This window comes from Dama dama, chromosome 30, assembly GCF_033118175.1.
Source record: "Dama dama isolate Ldn47 chromosome 30, ASM3311817v1, whole genome shotgun sequence".
Classification (NCBI taxonomy): Eukaryota; Metazoa; Chordata; class Mammalia; order Artiodactyla; family Cervidae; genus Dama; species Dama dama.
This window is the reverse complement of record NC_083710.1, coordinates 79,551,042-79,571,232: the sequence shown is the minus strand read 5'-3', so window position 1 is coordinate 79,571,232 and position 20,191 is coordinate 79,551,042. Positions and strand designations below refer to the sequence as shown.

At 39.0% G+C, this 20,191-nt stretch overlaps 1 protein-coding gene across 1 annotated transcript in view; it reads right to left on the bottom strand.

Moving 5' to 3' along the window:
* Positions 1-4,430: 4,430 nt before the first annotated feature.
* TM9SF2 (transmembrane 9 superfamily member 2) overlaps positions 4,431-20,191 on the bottom strand; it is a 52,458-nt gene continuing 36,697 nt past the window's right edge. Inside the window, exons 11-17 of the mRNA XM_061133553.1 lie at positions 17,806-17,925; positions 15,587-15,644; positions 14,689-14,848; positions 11,287-11,438; positions 10,109-10,220; positions 8,097-8,268; positions 4,431-5,125 (exon numbers count right to left, since the gene is read on the bottom strand). Of these exons, the coding sequence (XP_060989536.1) occupies positions 5,058-5,125; positions 8,097-8,268; positions 10,109-10,220; positions 11,287-11,438; positions 14,689-14,848; positions 15,587-15,644; positions 17,806-17,925 (842 nt within the window). The 3' untranslated portion in view covers positions 4,431-5,057. The remainder of the gene's footprint in view (positions 5,126-8,096; positions 8,269-10,108; positions 10,221-11,286; positions 11,439-14,688; positions 14,849-15,586; positions 15,645-17,805; positions 17,926-20,191) is intronic.

Sequence of the window (20,191 nt, the reverse complement as noted above, 5' to 3'; positions counted from 1 at the left end):
ACCTCCTATTCTGTATTTTGTTTATGTTTTCTGTTCATGAGAAAGCCGGTGGATCTGGGCTTCTCAGCCAGCAGTCAACAAACACTTCTCGGTCAACCTCCAGTGGTTTCCACCTGCGTCCCATGCCTTGACTGGAGGGGACTGGGGCTTGCTTCCACCACCCAGTCAGCAGGTAAACCCTCTGCCTGCACCACCGGTCAGCTGGCCTCTCCCTCTCCCAACAATGCTCACATGCTCTAGCAATTCCTCTCCTTCCTGTTTGGTCACACTAGGATTTTAAGAAAATGAATAATGCACTAGTCTTCATAATGCACATATAGAATATCTAAATGCTATAGAAAATCGGATAAAATTAGGATGAACATTGCAATGCCAAATCATCGGGTTTGTAACTAGAACATTGAGAAGATCAGACGTAACTGTGGTTTAATATACGATGACATCCGTATCCAGCTCCCGTTGAGCTTTTTGTCACCTGCTGGGAGAACTTCACATTCACATACGTTGACTCACACTTGTTCAGTTGCGAAGTCATGTCCGACTCTTTGTGACCCCACGGATTGCAGTATGCCAGGTCTGTCTGTCTGTCACCATCCCCCGGAGTTCGCCCAAGTTCATGCCCATAGATTCAGTGATGCCATCCAACCATCTCATCCTCTGCCGCTCTCTTGAAGAGTAAATATTTGAATCTAAGTGTCAGTCAGGTGGGATCAAATAGTGTTTACAGATTTTTCATGGTTCTGGAAGTAGGCTACATCTTCCAGTGAAAGAGGGCAGCTCACGGGCACTCAGGCATGACGTCTCTCCTTGCTTTCCTGGGAGCACATTTCCCCACCAGCACCTTGGGCTTCGGTGGGTGGGGGTCTCCTCCTGGGACTATCCTGGTTGCCAGGGCACACACAGCAGGAGGTGCCTGGGGGATTGCCCGAACCCGGAGCCTGGGCCCCAAGTGTCTGAGGCTCCTGTGCGCCTGGGCTCGCAGCCATAGTCAAGCTGTGGACAGTGAGGGAGAACAAGGGGGGGTCCCTTCACGCCCAGAGGGGCTGCTCGGGAGCGTGAAGCCAGCCACCTCAGGGGAGCAACGACAAGGGTGCGGGGAAGGAATGGCTCCCCATTTGTTCACGCTGACCCTTGGATTTCTTGCCCCCAGGAATCAAAGCTCATTTCACTGTTACCCATACGGTTAAAAATGCCACTGCCTTGACAGAGATGTGAAAAAAAAAAAAAAAAGTTCACACCTGAGGCAGAAATAACACACATCGTGTCTTCTTCTGAAATTAAGCTTTCACAAGACTGGGTTGGGAGGGCACCCAGCTCCTGAGGCAAACAGTGTGTGTGTGTGTGTGTGTGTCTGTGTGCATGTGCATGCATGTGCGAGCATCAAGACAAACTGCCAACTGCACATTTTAGCCAGGCACCAGGTTGTTTTTAAATTGCTTTTCCAAAAATCAGTAACAATATCAATGTATGACAAAACCCACTGGGAAAAAAAAAAAAAAAAAATCAGTAACAAGGGGCCACAGGAGCTGAGGTCTTTTTTTTTTGGGGGGGATTCCTTTAAACACTCATAAAATTGCCTTGTTTCAGAAGTAATTTTCTCTTAGGTACAGATTCGGTACCCAGGATGGGAGAGTTTTCTCCAAGGCACCCACGTGCTTCGGGGACCCACTCTGGTGCACAACCTCAACTCGTTACGAAACATCCTTTGTGAGCTGGGGTCTTTCATCAGATCGCTCGTCATCGTGTGGTCTCTGGGTAGTGAAGCTGTGGCAACAACCTCGCTATGGAGTAAGAATTTTCTCTTCAAGTTTTTCTCAGATTTCTTTCCCCAAACAAGTCCTAAGAGGTGGTTTATACCACCTTACAAATCTATTAAGTATCAATGAGGTGACTTTGTAACAGCAATGCTTTGTACTAATATATCAAACATACTCTGCCCAATAAAAATACAATCTCCACAGTTGCTTTCTTAAAACTCTCACAACCAACTCTGAAACGGAATACTCTTAATACTGTCAGTTAAATAGGAAATCAAAAAAGAGGTTTCAAGTCGGTACATTAAGAACAAAATTTCAATTTCTGGAAAGAAATGGTTAACCATGATTGTCTCCAGGCAAGAGAAGTCAGTAACTGGAGGTTCAAAGTAGACTTACTTCTCTCTATATTCTTATACATTTTGAATTGTTAACCATGTGTGTGGATTACCTATTCCAAAGAAAAATTTGAATGTCAAAATTAAATATTCAGAATCTAAATTGAAACTGTGAATACAGACTATCCCTGCTAAAGTGCTTTTTCTTAAATCTTCAAAATAAAGGGAAACACGCTCTGCTATTTAAAAAAGCCCTCCCTCCTGCATCCCCCGCCACACTTCCTTTGGTAGCTGCATGTAAGGCCTTCAAGGAGCAGAGTAAGCCTGTGTGGGAGTTAAAAACACATTCATTTCCCTCCCCACCCACCCCAGATTTGACAGAAGTGTGGCAAGGAGGGCCATCTGTTTTATTTGAATGAGAAATGACCTAGCATTCTGATTTCAATTAGCCTCTTTGTAGCTTTATGTTTGAGCTGGTTCCATGGGTAACAGTTCAAACTAAGTGCAGAGAGAAGCTGGCCAAGTTCTGCCAGTGCTGATTTGTTTTAACAACTGTCAATGAACAGAGAACAAGTGTGCAAGACAATGTGGCTGGATGCACATTAAAATGCAAAATTTCACAAGATCAAAACAGCACATTCTGGCATCTGAGAGCTAAACAAAACATTCAAACGGTGTCTTTCTATCATTGTATCAATTTAAATATTTAAAATCAGTATCACTTATCATTTAAATGCCTAGTTTTGATTAACAAATACATGCCTTAGTGTTGTTCAGTCACTCAGTGTCCGACTCTTTGCAATCCCATGGACTGCAGCACACCAGGCTTCCCTGTCCTTCACTATCTCCCAGAGTTTGCTCAAACTCATGTCCATTGAATCGATGATGCCATCCAACCGTCTCATCCTCTTTCACTCCCAAATACACACCTACCAAATGCAAAGTCCTGTTACACTTGAGGCCTGAACCAAAGAAGCAGCAGTGGTTCCTGCCCTTGAAAGGCCTGTGATCTATTTGGAAGGATAAGCCTGCAAAGTTATACAATAATCTTGAGTAATATTAATATTTAGGACAGTAACAGAACTGTCAGACATCAGTATTGAACAAAGCAGCGTGAGTTCTGAGGATGGAAAGGGAATACTTTCGTCAAAGGCTTTATATTGGAAGGGATCTGCTAATTAGTGGTAGAACAGGGCTGAAACAATCCCATCTAACACTTGGGTCCCTTCCGCATCACCTCTACTCTCCTTTTCACACAAGCATGCATGCACACACACACTCAAAAGCCCAATGAGGCATCACTGCATTGGTGCCAGTTCAAAGCCTCTCCTGTGGCTCCACGGAAACCACTGCCTCCCAGGGTGTGTTTGTCAAAAGACACCAGATTCCGGAGGCCCCATTCCACACAGGTTGACTGCCCAGTTCTTTGACAGCTTCACGTAATGGGTCTCAAGGAGGTCATATGAACCAGGGGGGCAGGGGAAGAGTCGTTTCTGATGGCAGCTGGTTTGCACAATCACACTTACTGAGTCGCGTTTTCCCACGGCACTCAGGGGTCCAATCCTTACTATCTGTTTCCTTGAAGTCCTGAGAGAAGAGTCTACGACCTTGGTTCTGCAGCTTCATCAGTTTCTCAACATGTCCCTCCTCAAGGGGTTGGCCAGTTCTCCACAGCCACATTGTCCAGAGCAGAGGGGTCACGGTGGAGACAGCCACCAAGAGGGGACCCCGTGGCTGGGTCCTGGCTCAGCGGCAGTATCATGGGATGGATGCTGAGCGCCCAAGCTCCTTCCACCCCAGCGCTGCTGACAGGTGAATGTTCACAGTGCGGCTGATCCAGCCCCACCCGCTTAGCTTCCTGCTGTCCAGGAGACAGTCCCAGTCAACACACTGCAACACAGTGATTTCTTAAGTTCAGGAAATCCAAATTAAGACAAATGTAATCATACGTTTGAAGAAGAGCTGCTAGTCATTGTTAATGTATAGATCATAAAAACTGATTTAAAAAAATAAAAAATACTGTATTTTGAAAAACAGGTAAAAAAAAAAAAGAAATCCTTAACGGCAATGCAGCAGGCTCATATTAACTACTATACTTACATAATTCATCTAGATATGCATGACTAAAATTTCTGTTACTGCCTAATAGTGAAAAGTTTACTTTTGTTACAAAAACTGGGAAATTGGAATTTCATTTAGCTCAAAGCTCAGAAAGTGTATTAGCGAAAATCAGTAGAATCTGATAAAACAGTATAAATCACTTAAAAACACCATTGGTAATTAGATCTGTATTTACAGAATCCCCATGAATATACAACAGGTAATGATGCAATGAAGATGTTTTTACAATATTTATTAAGATAACAAATTTATAAATTGAAAGACTCAGAGGCACATAGTTTAAAAGGCCAATACCATGGGAATAATGAAGTCAACACAGAAAAGAAGATATGAACAGTTACAACCAATACAAGATTTTTTTAAAAGCAGCATCCCCCCCACCCCAATACACATCATAGGAATCATCCTTCAAAATTACCATGATAAAAAGTTACTTCCTTCAAAGAAAAATAATTCTTTCCACCTACCGAGCCTAGAAAATCCTATTTACAATGAACTGTCCTGTATTTCATCAGTATTGTTTAATATGGCCTCTTCTATTCTGCCATTAGAAGTACTGAAAATTTTATAGCTATTATATTTACAAATGCACATAATATTTAAATTTGCTCTTCATTGAGAACAACTGAATATATACTTAATCAAATCACGATACAAATGTTTTAGTGTTGATAACACATTCTGCGGGGACTGGTGTACCGGGAGAGGTGTATTTAGAATCATGTTGTTTCTTAAGGATTACTAGGCCAATAAGTCTGGTAAAACTCAAGGTAGTCACAAAAACAGGTATTTGTTGATGAAGAATTTAATTTATTTCTGTTTTAACTGGACACACTGGGCTTCTTCAGTCAACCTTCACCACACTGTATATTTTGGTAACAAACCAAAAGCATGCAAAGAAGCCAATTGTTCCTATAAAAGAAAAAACAAAAGTCAACCTCCTTTCAAAGGCAGCTTCATGATTTACATAAAAGTACAGGCTTAAAATGACTGGTTCCTTAAAAAAGCCATAAAACTATAAACCAAAACTATAATCCATTACCAGGAATACACCAAAGACCCTAAACTTTTCTGAAAAATACAGAACTAATTTAAATCAAATTTCTTACAGAAATTGATTAAAAAAAACTTTTTATGCTATAAGATTATCTAAAGCTTTCTATAATATATTCTTTTTCTTATTACATGGAAAAGGCTAAAATTGGAAGAGAAAAAGGATGCCAATCTTACTTTCCTATTTAAAAATACTTTCTTATCACAAAATGGAAAATGCTATTAATTCAACATATGATATGAACAGCTTAAAAATCAGAATATCAGATTCACAGAATTAAAAGGGAATATTTTCTAAGTACAGTTATTGGGAATGATCAGTTTTCCAAGATTATTATTACAAAATAACTCAGAAAGATTTTATTAAGTGTTAACGTGATATGATAAAGAATAATAATAAAGACACACGCCCTCTGAGATGAGAGGTAGCACAGACCTGGAGCACACAGCAGCGCTGTCCTGAGCTGTGTGAATCATCTTTAGATGAGTTACCTGGAATCTCCACCCCGTTTATCTCATTAAAGAGAGAGAATTTTATCTGCCCTCCCGGCCTCCACAGACTGTTACACAGAATAAACGAGTAGACTCATGAAAAGATACAGGCCTTGATTTTTATCACTTTAGAGTCCAAAAAATTTGAATGCCAGACAGTTGATGAAAGTGAGGCTCTGGGGGACTTTGGAACTGTTTAGGGCCTGTGGCTGGTAAGAAAGGCCAGGATTCAGATTTACTTCTGATTTCAAGTGTAGCATCCTTTTAAACTGTACCATACTAACATGCAATAAATGTAAATTCAGAGACCCTGTTTTGCAAGAGAATATGTACTAAATTATGAAACTGCCTACCACACTTTAGAATTGATGCATAGCATTTTCCCCAAGATTATTCCCTAAGAAATAGTCAATAGGTAGGGCTATAGAAGAATATAGAAGGGGATACACATGCCCCTTGTGGAAGTTTTATATTTAAAGTTCCAATGGTTTTCACCATTGTTTTAAGATTTTATAAGTCAAGAGACTATAGTTGGGACATTACCACAGAAGTTATGAATGTTATCATACCCATTCTTACATCATACATGTAACCAAGCACCTGCTCTGCACATGCCATGCACTATGTGCTTTTTCGAGGACACACAGATGTACCTTCTGGATATTCAAAGGGTCATTATTAAGGCTTGAGAAGAGGTTGGGGTTAATTTCAGAAAAGTAAAGGTGAAAACATAAATACACTGAAATAATTTTATGTGAAACAAGAACTTCAAGATAATAGAAGGCATTTTAAGATGAGAAAAAACATTTTATCATCATACCAGCAACTCCAAGAAAGTTAAGTTTACTTTGTTCTTCAAGTACTTCTAGTATTTTATTTGTTCTTAATACTAAATGGGTACAGTGTACATACTAAAAGTGGCATCTTTCCTAATGTGGCAGAATAGTAATTATTGTTTTGTAAAATAGATAGACAAAAAAAGTGTCAGTGCAGAGTCCTGAGATAAATGTGGGTATTCCCACTTTAGAAAAATGCTAGACACTGAAAGGGCTCAGCATTCCCATGCAGAGACCCTTTCCCACAAACTGAAATACACTAAAAGTCACTGGCTTCATTGGTTGATTTAAATTTGATGTGGCTCCAGAATTTAGATTAGAAAATTTGTTTTATTCAAAATAAATAAAAATGCTTTAAAAGTCAAGAACAATAAAGTTGAGGTGATGGTTGAAAGATCATGATAACATGTGCCTGGAAAAACAAGACATTCACCCAGACCATGATTTTTTGTGTGTATCAAGGAATAAACTGTATATGTAATTCACAGACACGGATACAGATGCCCCCAAACAGTAATCCTCGTTTCATAGGCTATGACTGTTTCACAGATCATTTATGGAGACTTACGGCTGTGGATCTAAATCTATCACACAGAGACCAAGATACACATCCCCCCAACATACACACACCTACACCACTATGTCTGACCAATGAATGACCTGATGTACAGAATTGATCTAAGTGCCTGAATCCTGCTATATACACTGATATAACAACAGGGGCACTTCAAAACTCTACCTAATTCTCTTAAATGCTAACAGATGAGTAGAAAGTAGAAAAGTTAATTTTTTAACAAGTTTCTTTTTCTTTTTGACTCCTATACTTCCTCACATAGCATGCAACACAATCTTAAGATAAAAGAAATGGTCCCTCCATTTGTTATTCTGGCTTAAGCATCCCCAAGCACCCAAGCACTGAGATATAGAGAACTTTCCTAGGTCGACAGAGAAGGTGTACATATATAAATACCAATGTAAAGCACGCTTTATCCCACTAGGTAAATGGGTTTGGAAGTGGAGATATAAACCTGCAGTTTAAAACTTTGAGAATAAGGGATGTCCTATGCTCATCTTTTCTTGGTATCATTTATTCTCAATCTCATCTTAAATTTCTAACCTCCAATTTCTACTTACTCCTCAATTTAGGTAGCTAGAGCTTTTTACTCTATTTCTGAAATGAGCAGAAGCAAGACTGTTCCATTAAGAGATGAACAGGGGGAAGCCTTGAGATGTTCTGCTCAAGGCGCCCCTGTACTTTCAGCACAACAATGGTCCCTGGTGGTCTTCTTCCCCTACGTCCTGTCTTCACACCTTTGCTTGACTGGCACTCACCTCACCCTCACAGGGGGGCAGACCAAACTATGCTTAGTTGCACTGAGAACTAAAAATAGGAGCAATAAGTAGTAGAAGCCTTCATGGGTTTTACAAAAGCAAAATAATTATAAATAATAAATAATTATAACTAATGTTATTAACTAAAAATAAATCATTCTAATTCTTACCTGTAAAAAGAAAGAAGATCAAAACCATTATCATGGTATACCCGAAGTACAGGATCGTACTTGCGGTCCCTGTGATTTGCAGTTTCGAGAAGAAGTAATGTATTGCATATATTAAGAAATACACTGCAGTAAAGCCACTGGTGAGGAATGAACGCCACTGCCAATGATAATCCTGGGTAGAAGAGAAAAAAATTCAGGATCAAGAATTACTTTCCAATTAAAAGGTAATGCAGCTGAAGAAAGTTAATATAGAGAACATAGCTAAATGGAACAGCCCCCCAAACCCAGTTTTTGCTATTGATTCCAGTCCCTTTTCATACTGAAATTTGCCAATTTCACTAAAGGTGCTGAGAAGCACCTTCTATCTTTGATGGAGCTACTTAAAAGATTGGCTAAAAACATGTAGAAAAATCTTAAATGGTTTATGAATAATTAAGCATTAGGCTGTATTTTAAAATGTATGATTCCCTAAAAGAAAAGAGAAATATACAAAAACTTTGGTGACAAACATATTATTAAGAAAGTGAGAAGACAAACTACAGAATGGGAGAAAATATTTACAAATCATAATCTGATAAAGGTTAGTATCCAGAATATAAAAAGAACTCTTACAATTAAACAAAATTATAAACCATCTAACTTATAAATGAGCAAAGGAATTTGACATTTCTCCAAACAAGATACACAAGAAAATATGCTCATCATCATTAGTCATTGGGAAAATGAAAATCAAAACCACAATGAGACACCACTTCACACCCACTATGGTGGCTATAACTTAAAAAACCAGAGAATACCAGGTAACTGGCAAGGATGTGGAGAAACTGGAACCTTTGTGCATTGCTAGTAGGAATATAAAATGGTGCAGCCACTGTGGAAAAGTTTGATGGTTCCCCAAAAAGTTAAACAAAAAGTAACTATATGACTCGGCAATACCACTCTGACATATATACCCCAAAGAACTGCAAACAGGTACCCAAATGAGTATTTGTACATGGATGTTCATAGCAGCACTATTCACAATAGCCAAAGGGTGGAAACAAACCTAATGTCCATCAATGAATGAATGTATAAACAAACTGGAGTGTAACTACATGATGGAAAATTACTCAGCTATAAAAAGGAACGAAGCACTGACACATGCTATAGTGAGATGAACCTTAAAACACTGCCAGCTGAAGGAAGCCAGACACAAAAGGGCACACATATTGTGCACTTCCATTTATATGAAATTTCCAGAACAGACAAATCTGCAGAGACAGAAGCAGACTGGTGCTGCCAGGGTCTGAAGGGGAGAGAGAACAGGAAGTAACTGCTTAGTGGGTACGGGATTTTCTTTAGGGGTGAGGAAACTATTCTGAGATGGAGACAGTGATTACCCGATACTGTATATGTAGTAAGTGCCCCTGAATTGTTCGCTTTGTAATGGTTGATTTCATGTTATGTGAACTTCAATTTTCTAAAAAAGCATATCAAATTTAACAGTTAAGATTTTATCTCCTAAAAAAAAAAAAGATTTTATCTCCTGTATAGAAAACAACTATAAAATAATGATTTAACACAATCTAAATCTTTTAAAAGTCACCCAAGGACATCATCATTTTGTCTTGCTACCAAGTATATAACTCCCTGAAACAAAATCTCTGATATGTTTTAATAAATTTTTCCACGTAAAATGTTTGCTCTCAATAAATTTTCAGTCTGTAAGTGTCTGTATCACAGTAAGAATAGTAATTTTAAAGTCCAACAGTTTTTTAAAAATTCAGCATAATATGCTATTCTTAGGAAATTAACATTTTAAAAGTTAAGTTCTAAATAAATAATAAATATACTGCACTGGGAAACTATCTTAACTGAGTCTTAAAGATGGCTGCATTTGATTTAGAAATATAGGTCAATTTCTACCTTAATAACACATATTTACTTCAATTAATAGTATTCAAGGTTACCTTATGCCAAAATTATAAATACTGTTAGCAAATTAACATTAAGCGAATATTGCTAATCCATACCTCTGCACACAGGTGGAAATAGCAAAGAAGTATAGTTGCTTCGGAACAGGTAATAACCAAAATGATAAATACCAGGAACAGGAAGCCAAACATGTAATACATCTGGTGTGACCTACAATCAAACAAGTCAAGAGGAACCGATCAACAGCTTCTTTTTGACACAGTAAAGGACACACTCTTTTTTTTTTTGAACTGAAAATGTTTGCTTTTTCTCCCATCTAATCGACGACAAATTCTCACAGGTTTAGACGGTGATGTATGCGGCAGGACAGGGCAGGGCAGGACACAACAATGGGCTGAACTGTCTTCCTGTTCCAGGAGGACTTGAAACTCTTATTTATTCAAATATGCTTAGTCTGTCTGTCTACTGATGAGTCAGAAAAAATTTGACACTCCCCCTTCCCCCCGCCAAAATTAATGTAAAGACAGAGCCAAACTAAGAAAAGGTTATATTGGGTACAGATTGTTTCTTATCATATATGATAGCATCAGCTGAATTTGGAAAACACGATAACAAACAGGAAGGAAAGACAAGCTCTATTAACTAAAAACATTCAAATGTAGTTCCGACAATGCTACCTGGAACCCTGATACTTTCTGTAGCATATGTCAATGTGATCAAATAAAGATCACAACATACTGCAGTGTATGAGCGGCTCAAAATTACCACGGTGCGTTTTTCTACTTGAACAAGAAACCAGAGAATGAAGGGATCTTGGGATAAGAAACGACTTTGAAGGTTGCCTAGTTCAACAATGCTTGCCTGAATCCCCTCCCATCAAGAGCTCAAAGACACTCCTCTGAAGCAGTACAGATTAGTTATTAAAACACAGGACTGGAGAGATTTAGGTGAATTTTCTGTCACATGGTAGCTGGGTGACACAGGCAAATTACTTAACCTTCAAAATCTCATTTTCGTCTCTGTAAAATGGGATAATATCCGCCTCATAGAGCTGTAAGAATTAAGTAATAAATAATAAGCCCTTGACTAATAATAATTCTTATCACAATTCTTCTAATACTGAAAAGATAAAACAACTTTTTATCTCTTAAGATCTCGGATTACTGGAGAAAAGCTTACATTTACAGGTATAAACAGTCAGCCCTATGAACAAAAAGAGAAAGCCAGCAGTACATACAATGGGAACGAGAACAAGAGGACTTGGTGCTCAGCTTACCAAATACTATTCAGGATGAAGAAAAGCTGTATAAAGATGCACCCGAAGGGCAAAATCCCTCCCATGATAATACCAGGTAATGGCTTTGTGTAGAAAGACTGTTCAGGAATCTGACGTGGAATCTGATTGGTTCGAACTGGGTGTTCAATGGCCTTCAGTAAAAAAAAAAAAAAAAGAGAAAGGGTTAATAATTATGTATCTATTTAAGAAATTCTTCTCTGTACTAGATTATTTGTCAGCTTTTTCTCAGCATCCATGCTGACACTAATGGCAATACAAGTCTACCTAGGTCATCAGAGTGAAACTTGTATTTAGAAGCCCCAAACCAGATACCACCAGGTACAATAGTCAGTCTGTCTACTGGAACAAGCCACCACCATTTCCAGCAGTGATCCAAATACTAATGGCTTTAAACAAAATAAGAAACACACAGGAGGAAACAATATAGGACTCAGAAAATAGCAGTTAATACAAAGGTAGAGTTAAGCTTCTCCTTTTAGTTATATATTTACTGTAAGAAATGGGCTGGCCAGAGATAAATCCACGTACCTATGGACACCTTATCTTCAACAAAGGAGGCAAGAATATACAATGGAAAAAAGACAACCTCTTTAACAAGTGGTGCTGGGAAAACTGGTCAACTGCTTGTAAAAGAATGAAATGAGAACACTTTCTAACACCATACACAAAAATAAACTCAAAATGGATTAAAGATCTAAATGTAAGATCAGAAACTATAAAACTCCTAGAGGAGAACATAGGCAAAACACTCTCTGACATAAATCACAGCAAGATTCTCTAAGACCCACCTCCTAGAATATTGGAAATAAAAGCAAAAATAAACAAATGGGACCTAATTAAACTTAAAAGCTTTTGCACAACAAAGGAAACTATAAGCAAGGTGAAAAGACAGCCTTCAGAATGGGAGAAAATAGCAAGTGAAGAAAGAGACAAAGGATTAATCTCAAAAATATACAAGCAACTCCTACAGCTCAATTCCAGAAAAATAAATGACCCAATCAAAAAATGGGCCAAAGATCTAAACAGACATTTCTCCAAAGAAGACATACAGATGGCTAACAAACACATGAAAAGATGCTCAACATCACTCATTATCAGAGAAATGCAAATCAAAACCACAATGAGGTACCATTACATGCCAGTCAGAACGGCTGCTATCCGAAAGTCTACAAGCAATAAATGCTGGAGAGGGTGTGGAGAAAAGGGAACCCTCTTACACTGTTGGTGGGAATGCAAACTAGTACAGCCACTATGGAGAACAGTGTGGAGATTCCTTAAGAAACAGGAAATAGAACTGCCATATGACCTAGCAATCCCACTCCTGGGCATACACACTGAGGAAACCAGATCTGAAAGAGACACGTGTACCCCAGTGTTCATCGCAGCACTGTTTATAATAGCCAGGAAATGGAAACAACCTAGATGCCCATCAGCAGACGAATGGATAAGGAAGCCGTGGTACATATACACCATGGAATATTACTCAGCCATTAAAAAGAATACATTTGAATCAGTTCTAATGAGATGGATGAAACTGGAGCCCATTATACAGAGTGAAGTAAGCCAGAAAGATAAACACCATTACAGTATACTAACGCATATATATGGAATTTAGAAAGATAGTAACGATAACCCTATATGCAAGACAGAAAAAGAGACACAGATGTACAGAACAGACTTTTGGACTCTGTGGGAGAAGGCGAGGGTGGGATGTTTCGAGAGAACAGCATCGAAACATGTATATTATCAAGCGTGAAACAGATAGCCAGTCCAGGTTGGATGCATGAGACAAGTGCTCGGGGCTGGTGCACTGGGAAGACCCAGAGGAATGGGATGGGGAGGGAGGTGGGAGGGGAGTTCAGGATGGGGAACACATGTAAATCCATGGCTGATTCATGTCAATGTATGGCAAAAACCACTACAATACTGTAAAGTAATTAGCCTCCAACTAATAAAAATAAATGAAAAAACCAAAAAACAAAAAAGAAATGGGCTGGTTCTGAAACTGTTGTCAATGTGTTTTTTGGAGATGGACAATGGCATTTCTATTAAAATTGCTCAATTTTTGCTAAGACTTAAGAACACAAGGAAGATAATGAACGGTTATATGAAGCTTTATGATCATAAACTATTGGTGATGTTCTCAATGATTCTTTTCTATAACACACTACATGGTAGTATAAAAACAACTGGAGCCTAAAGTACCTAAACATAGTAACGCAAGGGGGAGGGGGGGAGAGTACACATGCAGAAATTCACTTCCTATGTAAAAAAAGTTCAAAACCTACTTCTATAGTTTTCGTTATGATACAGCAAAAGTTAAAACCTGATATTCTCATTGAGATTATATTTCTGTGAACTCAATTATTTCATATGTCAATGTATATGTATAGAGGCAGAGAGAATCACTATACCATTCTTCAAATTTTATATTTTTAGAATTTTAAGTACTTATTTCATCCATGTAATTTAAAAATTTCAAATCATGTCAGTTTACTATTTATGCTATACACATTTCAAGTCATAAACAAAATGTCAAAGAACTGAGAAATCTTTTAGTAGCCTGGCATGGTAGGTGCAGTGGAAACTCTGTAGTCTCTTAAAAGTACATAAGTTTCTTCCAAGGTATTTCAGGTCCCCTCACAAGGTGTACTGAACTATGTAACTTCTTTTAACCTTGTGGAGACATTTTCAGAGAAGAGCAAAGATAGCGGAGTTAGAGAAGGACACAAGAATGGATTCTCAGTTTCCTCTTGGCCTGTGGGTAGAAAGCGGGCAGCAGACGTGGAGACACACAGACTGGAGGGAGGGACTGAGCCTTGATTATAATCCTTCCAAAAATCAAATACTAGCAGCTAAGTATATAAAATTTATCCCAAAACTACATATTAAAAAGGCTGCTATCCTTACTGTAAGGTCACTGATTTTTTTTTTTTTACAGCTTTACTTCCTAACCCATACTCAGTTTTACCCTGTTTACTTAGTTAAGTTATATAGATTAGAAACATTTGTTGCTAAGAAAAAAAGATACATGTACTTTTTAAGTTAAAAAAAGGAACAATTTATTTTTAATGTAATAAATTCATATTTTTCATTAGTTTAAATTAGTATTTCATTCCCTGTAATCTACTTCAGTTTCCATTTACATTTCCTTATGAAACTTTGAAATCTAAGTTTATATCCATAACCTCTCTCTAACTGCATACTTCTGAGTACTATTTTAAGAATGACTGCAGTCAAATTAGGAAGTCATCAATTTTCTATGAAATTCAGATCCCACAGGGCTAGTTTCTATCTTCTAGACACTTGCATCTTTAAGGTGGCATATGCTAATTGCCACGGCTGAGGTTCATTCAAATAAGTTAACATCTATAAACTTACATTCTTCTTAAAACCAAAGTATGCACCAATAAATGTCAGAGGCACAGATATACAGAACCAAAGAGCCAATATGGCAACCAAGGTCCCGAAAGGAATAGCTGCTGAAGATCCTTCTCCCCACAGAATCAGGTTCATTATGAAGAAGTCAGCAAACACAATCCTGAAAGACACAATAGGCATCTGGGTAACATTTGAGGTAGAAGCAAAATGATATAGTGGCAATCATATGCAGTGAGTATCAGAATTTCTGTGCTATACACAGTAAAGTGGAATTGCTGGGTCATTAGGGTATGTGAATTTAAAACTTCAGTAGATGTTGATGTTTGGAAGAAACCAACACAATACTGTAAAGCAATTACCCTTCAATTAAAAATAAATTAAAAAATAAAAAAACTTTAGTAGAAAACCGAATTGCTCTTCAAATTGGCTTTGCTTGACTTAAACTCCTATCAGCACCTTATGAAATTTACCCCTTAACATATTTTCATCATGCTCGGGATTGCTAGACTAAGAAACAGACTTTTAAGAAAAGGAATACATAAAAAACTCTCCTGTCTAAAGGCAATTTTTTCCAGGTAAAACAGGTAGTAGTCATTCTGCAAATGTTCACTGAACATTCACTTTTTTTTTTTTTTTTATTTATTTATTTGGCTGCTCTGGGTCTTAGTTGTAGCATGTGGGATCTAGCTCCCTGACCAGGGGTTGAACCTGGGCCTCCTGCACTGGGAGCTCAGAGTCTTAGCCACTGGACCACCAGGGAAGTCCCAGAACATTCACTTTTTAAAAATTAAATTCATTTTCTTGGATACACACAGAAAAGATTAGACTTACAGGACAGAAATTCTGGGAACTAAAATATAACTATGTTAAGCAAGTTCTTATTGAAAACTCCACTTACCCAGGACAAAGAAATGATGTTAATAAAACATTTGTTTTCCACTTCTCACCTCCAAAGGCTGCAGGAGAAAACAAAAGTGGCATTAACACAAAGACGTACCTTCAAAGCAAACCAAATGTCCATACCTCAGGTCTGGCGCTGGACAAATGAATACACAGCACTGGGTGCCTATTCCTAGAAAAACGACATGAGCAAAGCTCCTAATACTCCCTCATCAAATGATCCAAACCCAGAGACACACATCCCTGGACTGCCTGGATTAAGTCTCCCTCTTAAAGACTTTTGTTTCAGCACAAAATAAATCTAGTATCAAAAGAAAGTCATCCAAACAATTTTCTCTTCTACTTTTTTTAACTTCAAAACAAGACAAACCCTTAAATTCTAACCCAGTTTCAATCACTGGGACTGGATGAAGAAAGGGTACCCTGGAAATGCTCCTTTACCTTGAGGTCAGTTTCAGAATCTGTTATAAAACTAGGAACCCTCAGGCCTGACAGGCAGCACTGCTGAATGCCCACAAGAGGTCTGAATCGCCAGGGTACCTCCAGCAGGGCAGCTTCTCCAGTCGGGGGGTGGGGAGGTCAGCGTGTAGGATCAGGTGACTAAGAACAGAAGGGGTGCGGCCACCTGACAGAACAATTTACTTACCAACTTTTTACTCTTCTTTACTTTTAATTTTTTCCCCCACTTTAAAAACATAAAGTATCTAGAGTAAAATAAATGAAAGTACTCCTCCACTCCTAGTTTAAAAGTTGGCGATAAAACTGGCTGAGATCTGAACACAGCTTTGATTTTTAAAACAAGTTTTAACAATTTATAAGTTTAAGTACTTCTTGGTCTAAAATAATTTATATATATGATTTGAATTCATAGCATTACTGACAAGACTACTGTGAAATTATGAATTTTGGGGGTTTACTACAATTCCAATCAAAATTCAAATATTATTTGAAACATTAAAAATGAATCTATACAATGAAGCATTGTGTGACAGTATGTCTCCGAATGTTCTGCCTGGTGAATATGCTACTTAATCTGCAGCAAGGAGGTCTGAAGTAGAGGGGAGGTGAGGGGAGGTGTGTCTGTCGGGCAGGGAGTATGGGTGGGCAGTCAAGTGGAGGGAACAGCAGGCCAGAGGGCCACGCAGCAGGTGGGAGGTGTGCAGGTGCAAAGCCTGAGTGAGGATCGGGCGGAACACGCGTGCACAGAGACTGTGAGAAAGGGGAGCAGGCTGGGCTCCAGCCATGTCTCCTTTGTGCTAAAGTACGTATGACCAGCCTAATCCTGTCTGTCAGCAAAGAATGAAAGGAAAAAGAAGGCTGACAAAACTCACAGCAAGTAAACACACTCACTCACTCACACATGCACACAGACCTTCACATACTCTACACATCTGGCAAAATCTAACACTTCTATTTGGGGTTGAGTCTAGCCAACCACACCTTAAGGTCACCTAAGTAACCCTATGTGTTTTAGCTGAAACCTTAGATCTATCAGAAGACCTTGGGGAACCCTAGCCCTGTGTCATCATCTCCCTGGCATTTTCAATCACAGATTACCGACAGGATCATCTCAACTGGACCACAGGCTTCCTAAGTAGGGCAAACTTTGGCATTTACTGACCAAGAAAAGCTGCTTTCTAAGTCATCTAACCCTATCCCACCCTTATTCTGTGGTTCTGAATTCTTTTTTCACTGAACTTAATTTTACTTTTGGAAAGCAAGAAAACAAGAGAATGCAACTAAACCCTGCTACAAGAGTAACTTATTTGGGGGCTCTTCAAAACAGTGAGATCTGAATTTAAGTACAGTGTACTTTCATAAATATTAAATCAATGTAAGTATGACCGCTCTCACATAAAGTATTCCTATATATATGTGTGTGCTATTTGTTTTAATAAATGACTGATAACTTTTTTCCCTTTACTAGACTAAATATATTTCTATGAATGTAGCCAAGCTAAGTTGTTCAGCCAAAACTATTAAATCAAAACTCAAGAAGGAAGAGAGGGGACAATGGAGAGGCAGCACCTAAACTTGCTGAAGCCACTGTTTAATAAGCATGATTAACAAGCACATCTAGGGACAGTCATCCATTTCACAAGCTTCTTTAAACACAGTGCTTGAAGAGCCTCAACTACCAGACACCAAGGCTCAGACCCCCAACGTGGCAGGTTAGAGACTCCTGGTCTGAGAGCCGGCAGGGCAGCTCCTACTTACACTTGTAGAACCTGGCGGCGACGTAGCCTGCAGGAGTGCCCAGCAGCACCCATAAGACCACAGCACACGTCATCAGAGCTCCGCGGTTGGCAGGTGACAAAAATCCCAGGCAAGCAAAAACTAAAAAAATAAGTAATTGAAAGTTATGAATTTTATTACTGTTTCCTTTGAAGTGACAGAAGACCCCACTCATTTTTTAAACAATAAACTAAATACAACATCATGAAAATACGCTCCCTTACCACGCAGCCACACTGAATCTTAGTAATATCTAAGGCACTGCATCAACAGGATCACACGTAAGGCGAGCTCCAATCTGGACATTTCCTGTCAGGGTCTACCTTTTCTGTTATCAACGGAGGCTGACTGCAAGCTCAAGAGTGCTTTCAGCTCTTCTGAGATTCAAGTACAGCTTTTACATTAACATCAATAAAAATACTCCCACTGTAAAATATTCTTACTTTCTGTTCCTTTTAAAAACAATACTGAGTCCTCTGGGGTGAAAAAAAAAAACCTTGTAACATTCAAACATCAGAGATGAGGCAGAATCTAGTCAAAGGACAAAAGAGAGGAAAAAAGATTTCACAGCACCATTAGCTTTGTGAATACTAGCTACTGAAGGGCTTGGTCAGTAACTTGGGAAATTGTTTCCTACTCTTACTTAGCTGGTTAGCTTGTTTGTTCTTCACTATATAACCCTCCCAACTAATTAAGAAAAAAACCACCATCTTATATTTATAGCGATTCCGAGCTTTAAACTGGAAGTCAGATACTATGACTTTCTCAGAAAGAAATCCAAGAACAGATGCACGTGGCTCTCTCAGCCCAGGAGCACCGAAATTTCCAGTGTCTCCCCCCAGGAGTACACAGCCAAGTAAACACTTTCCCAGCATCATCAACTGGAGAGGAGAAACTCACGATCACAGGAAACCAAACAGGGTAACTAGAGGATCTACTGAAATTTTAGCTAAGACGCACCCTCCCCCAGTCCTCTCAGGCCTGAGCCATGGATTGTTCTGAAGCAAAAAGTCCATATACAAGCCCTGAAGGAAACAATCCCTATCATTTTCTAACTGAGGCTCTCTGAAACTGTCCTTCATGACAAGGTCGCTTTCTAGCTGACACCAACAAAGATCAGAGAGGGGCAGAAGGCCACTCTCGATCCAATTTGAAAGCAGAATTTCACCCTCAAGCATCCACTCCACTTGGAACTCCACCTCGGCTCTCTGGGGACTCTGCAATCAATCGTCTGACTGTGTCCAAACCTCTTTCCCAATCTCCCCTCTTCAGTGTAATAAACTTACACTGCTAGCTAGCCTCACCCATCACACCGACATCACCTTATCTAAGTTGTTAGTAGATAAATATGTTCTAGTTAGTCTTCAACCGAGCCGGAAGGTGCAAATCAGTCAACCCCAAACTTACTCAGGTGCCAGACACCTGGAATCGGTTCATTCTCTTTCCAAACACTTACGTGGTTAACTATATCATAAAAACTTGGGACAATTTTACTTACAGAAAATGATTATAGTATTACATATTAATATGCAAACATAAGAACAAGTGTTTGCTAAGAAAATCACTGAAAAGTCAGTGGTTTCTGAATTTTTCTAGTAACATTCATGTGTTACTTGTTCACCAGTAGCAGGCAACAAGAGAACATGAGGAAATAATTGCAAAATTCAGGAAACTCTTTTCATAAATATATTTTTCTCTGATAACTTGGAAAACTCAAAGACCATGGCATTAAAACTCCTGTCTGGAGACAGGAGTCTCAGGGCCACTCCTGCAGCTGATGAATACCTCTAAGGCAGTTCTATTTTTTAAAAAAGAAAAATTAAAAATTTGTCCTAATTGACGAAATTGACAGTTTAAAAATTTACAATTTGACCTAACTGACAAAACCTTAAATAATAAAATTTCTGAAGGCTTTCAAGAGTCACAAGGAAGAGATATTTTTTTTGTGTAGGAAGATCTTTCCTCAACGTTGCTGGGGAAAGAAAGAGGTCTTGCTTTCTAAATTTTGCCAAGGTGGCAAAAAGCCAAGGAGGTCTCCAAAAGCTTCCTGTCTCGTCCCCTCTGGGTTCTGTCCCATCTCCTCTCTGTTCTGTCCCTCTCAGTTGAAGCCAGAGATGTCCTGGGATTTTCATCATATGCTCCGGTGAGGCAGGACAGCCAACCCACGTGACCCTGCTTCCAGGCCGCCCAGACGAGGATCCGGTCATCTGCAGCTCCCGTGCTCCCACGACAAGCGCTTGGTCTCTATGCAGCTAAGAGAGCCATCTGAAGAGTCAGCTTTGGGCACGGCTAACCCCGCCCCTGGCCACTTATGGTCAAAGAACACAGATTCTGAGAACCAAAAGAACTCTCAAAACAACAATCTAGA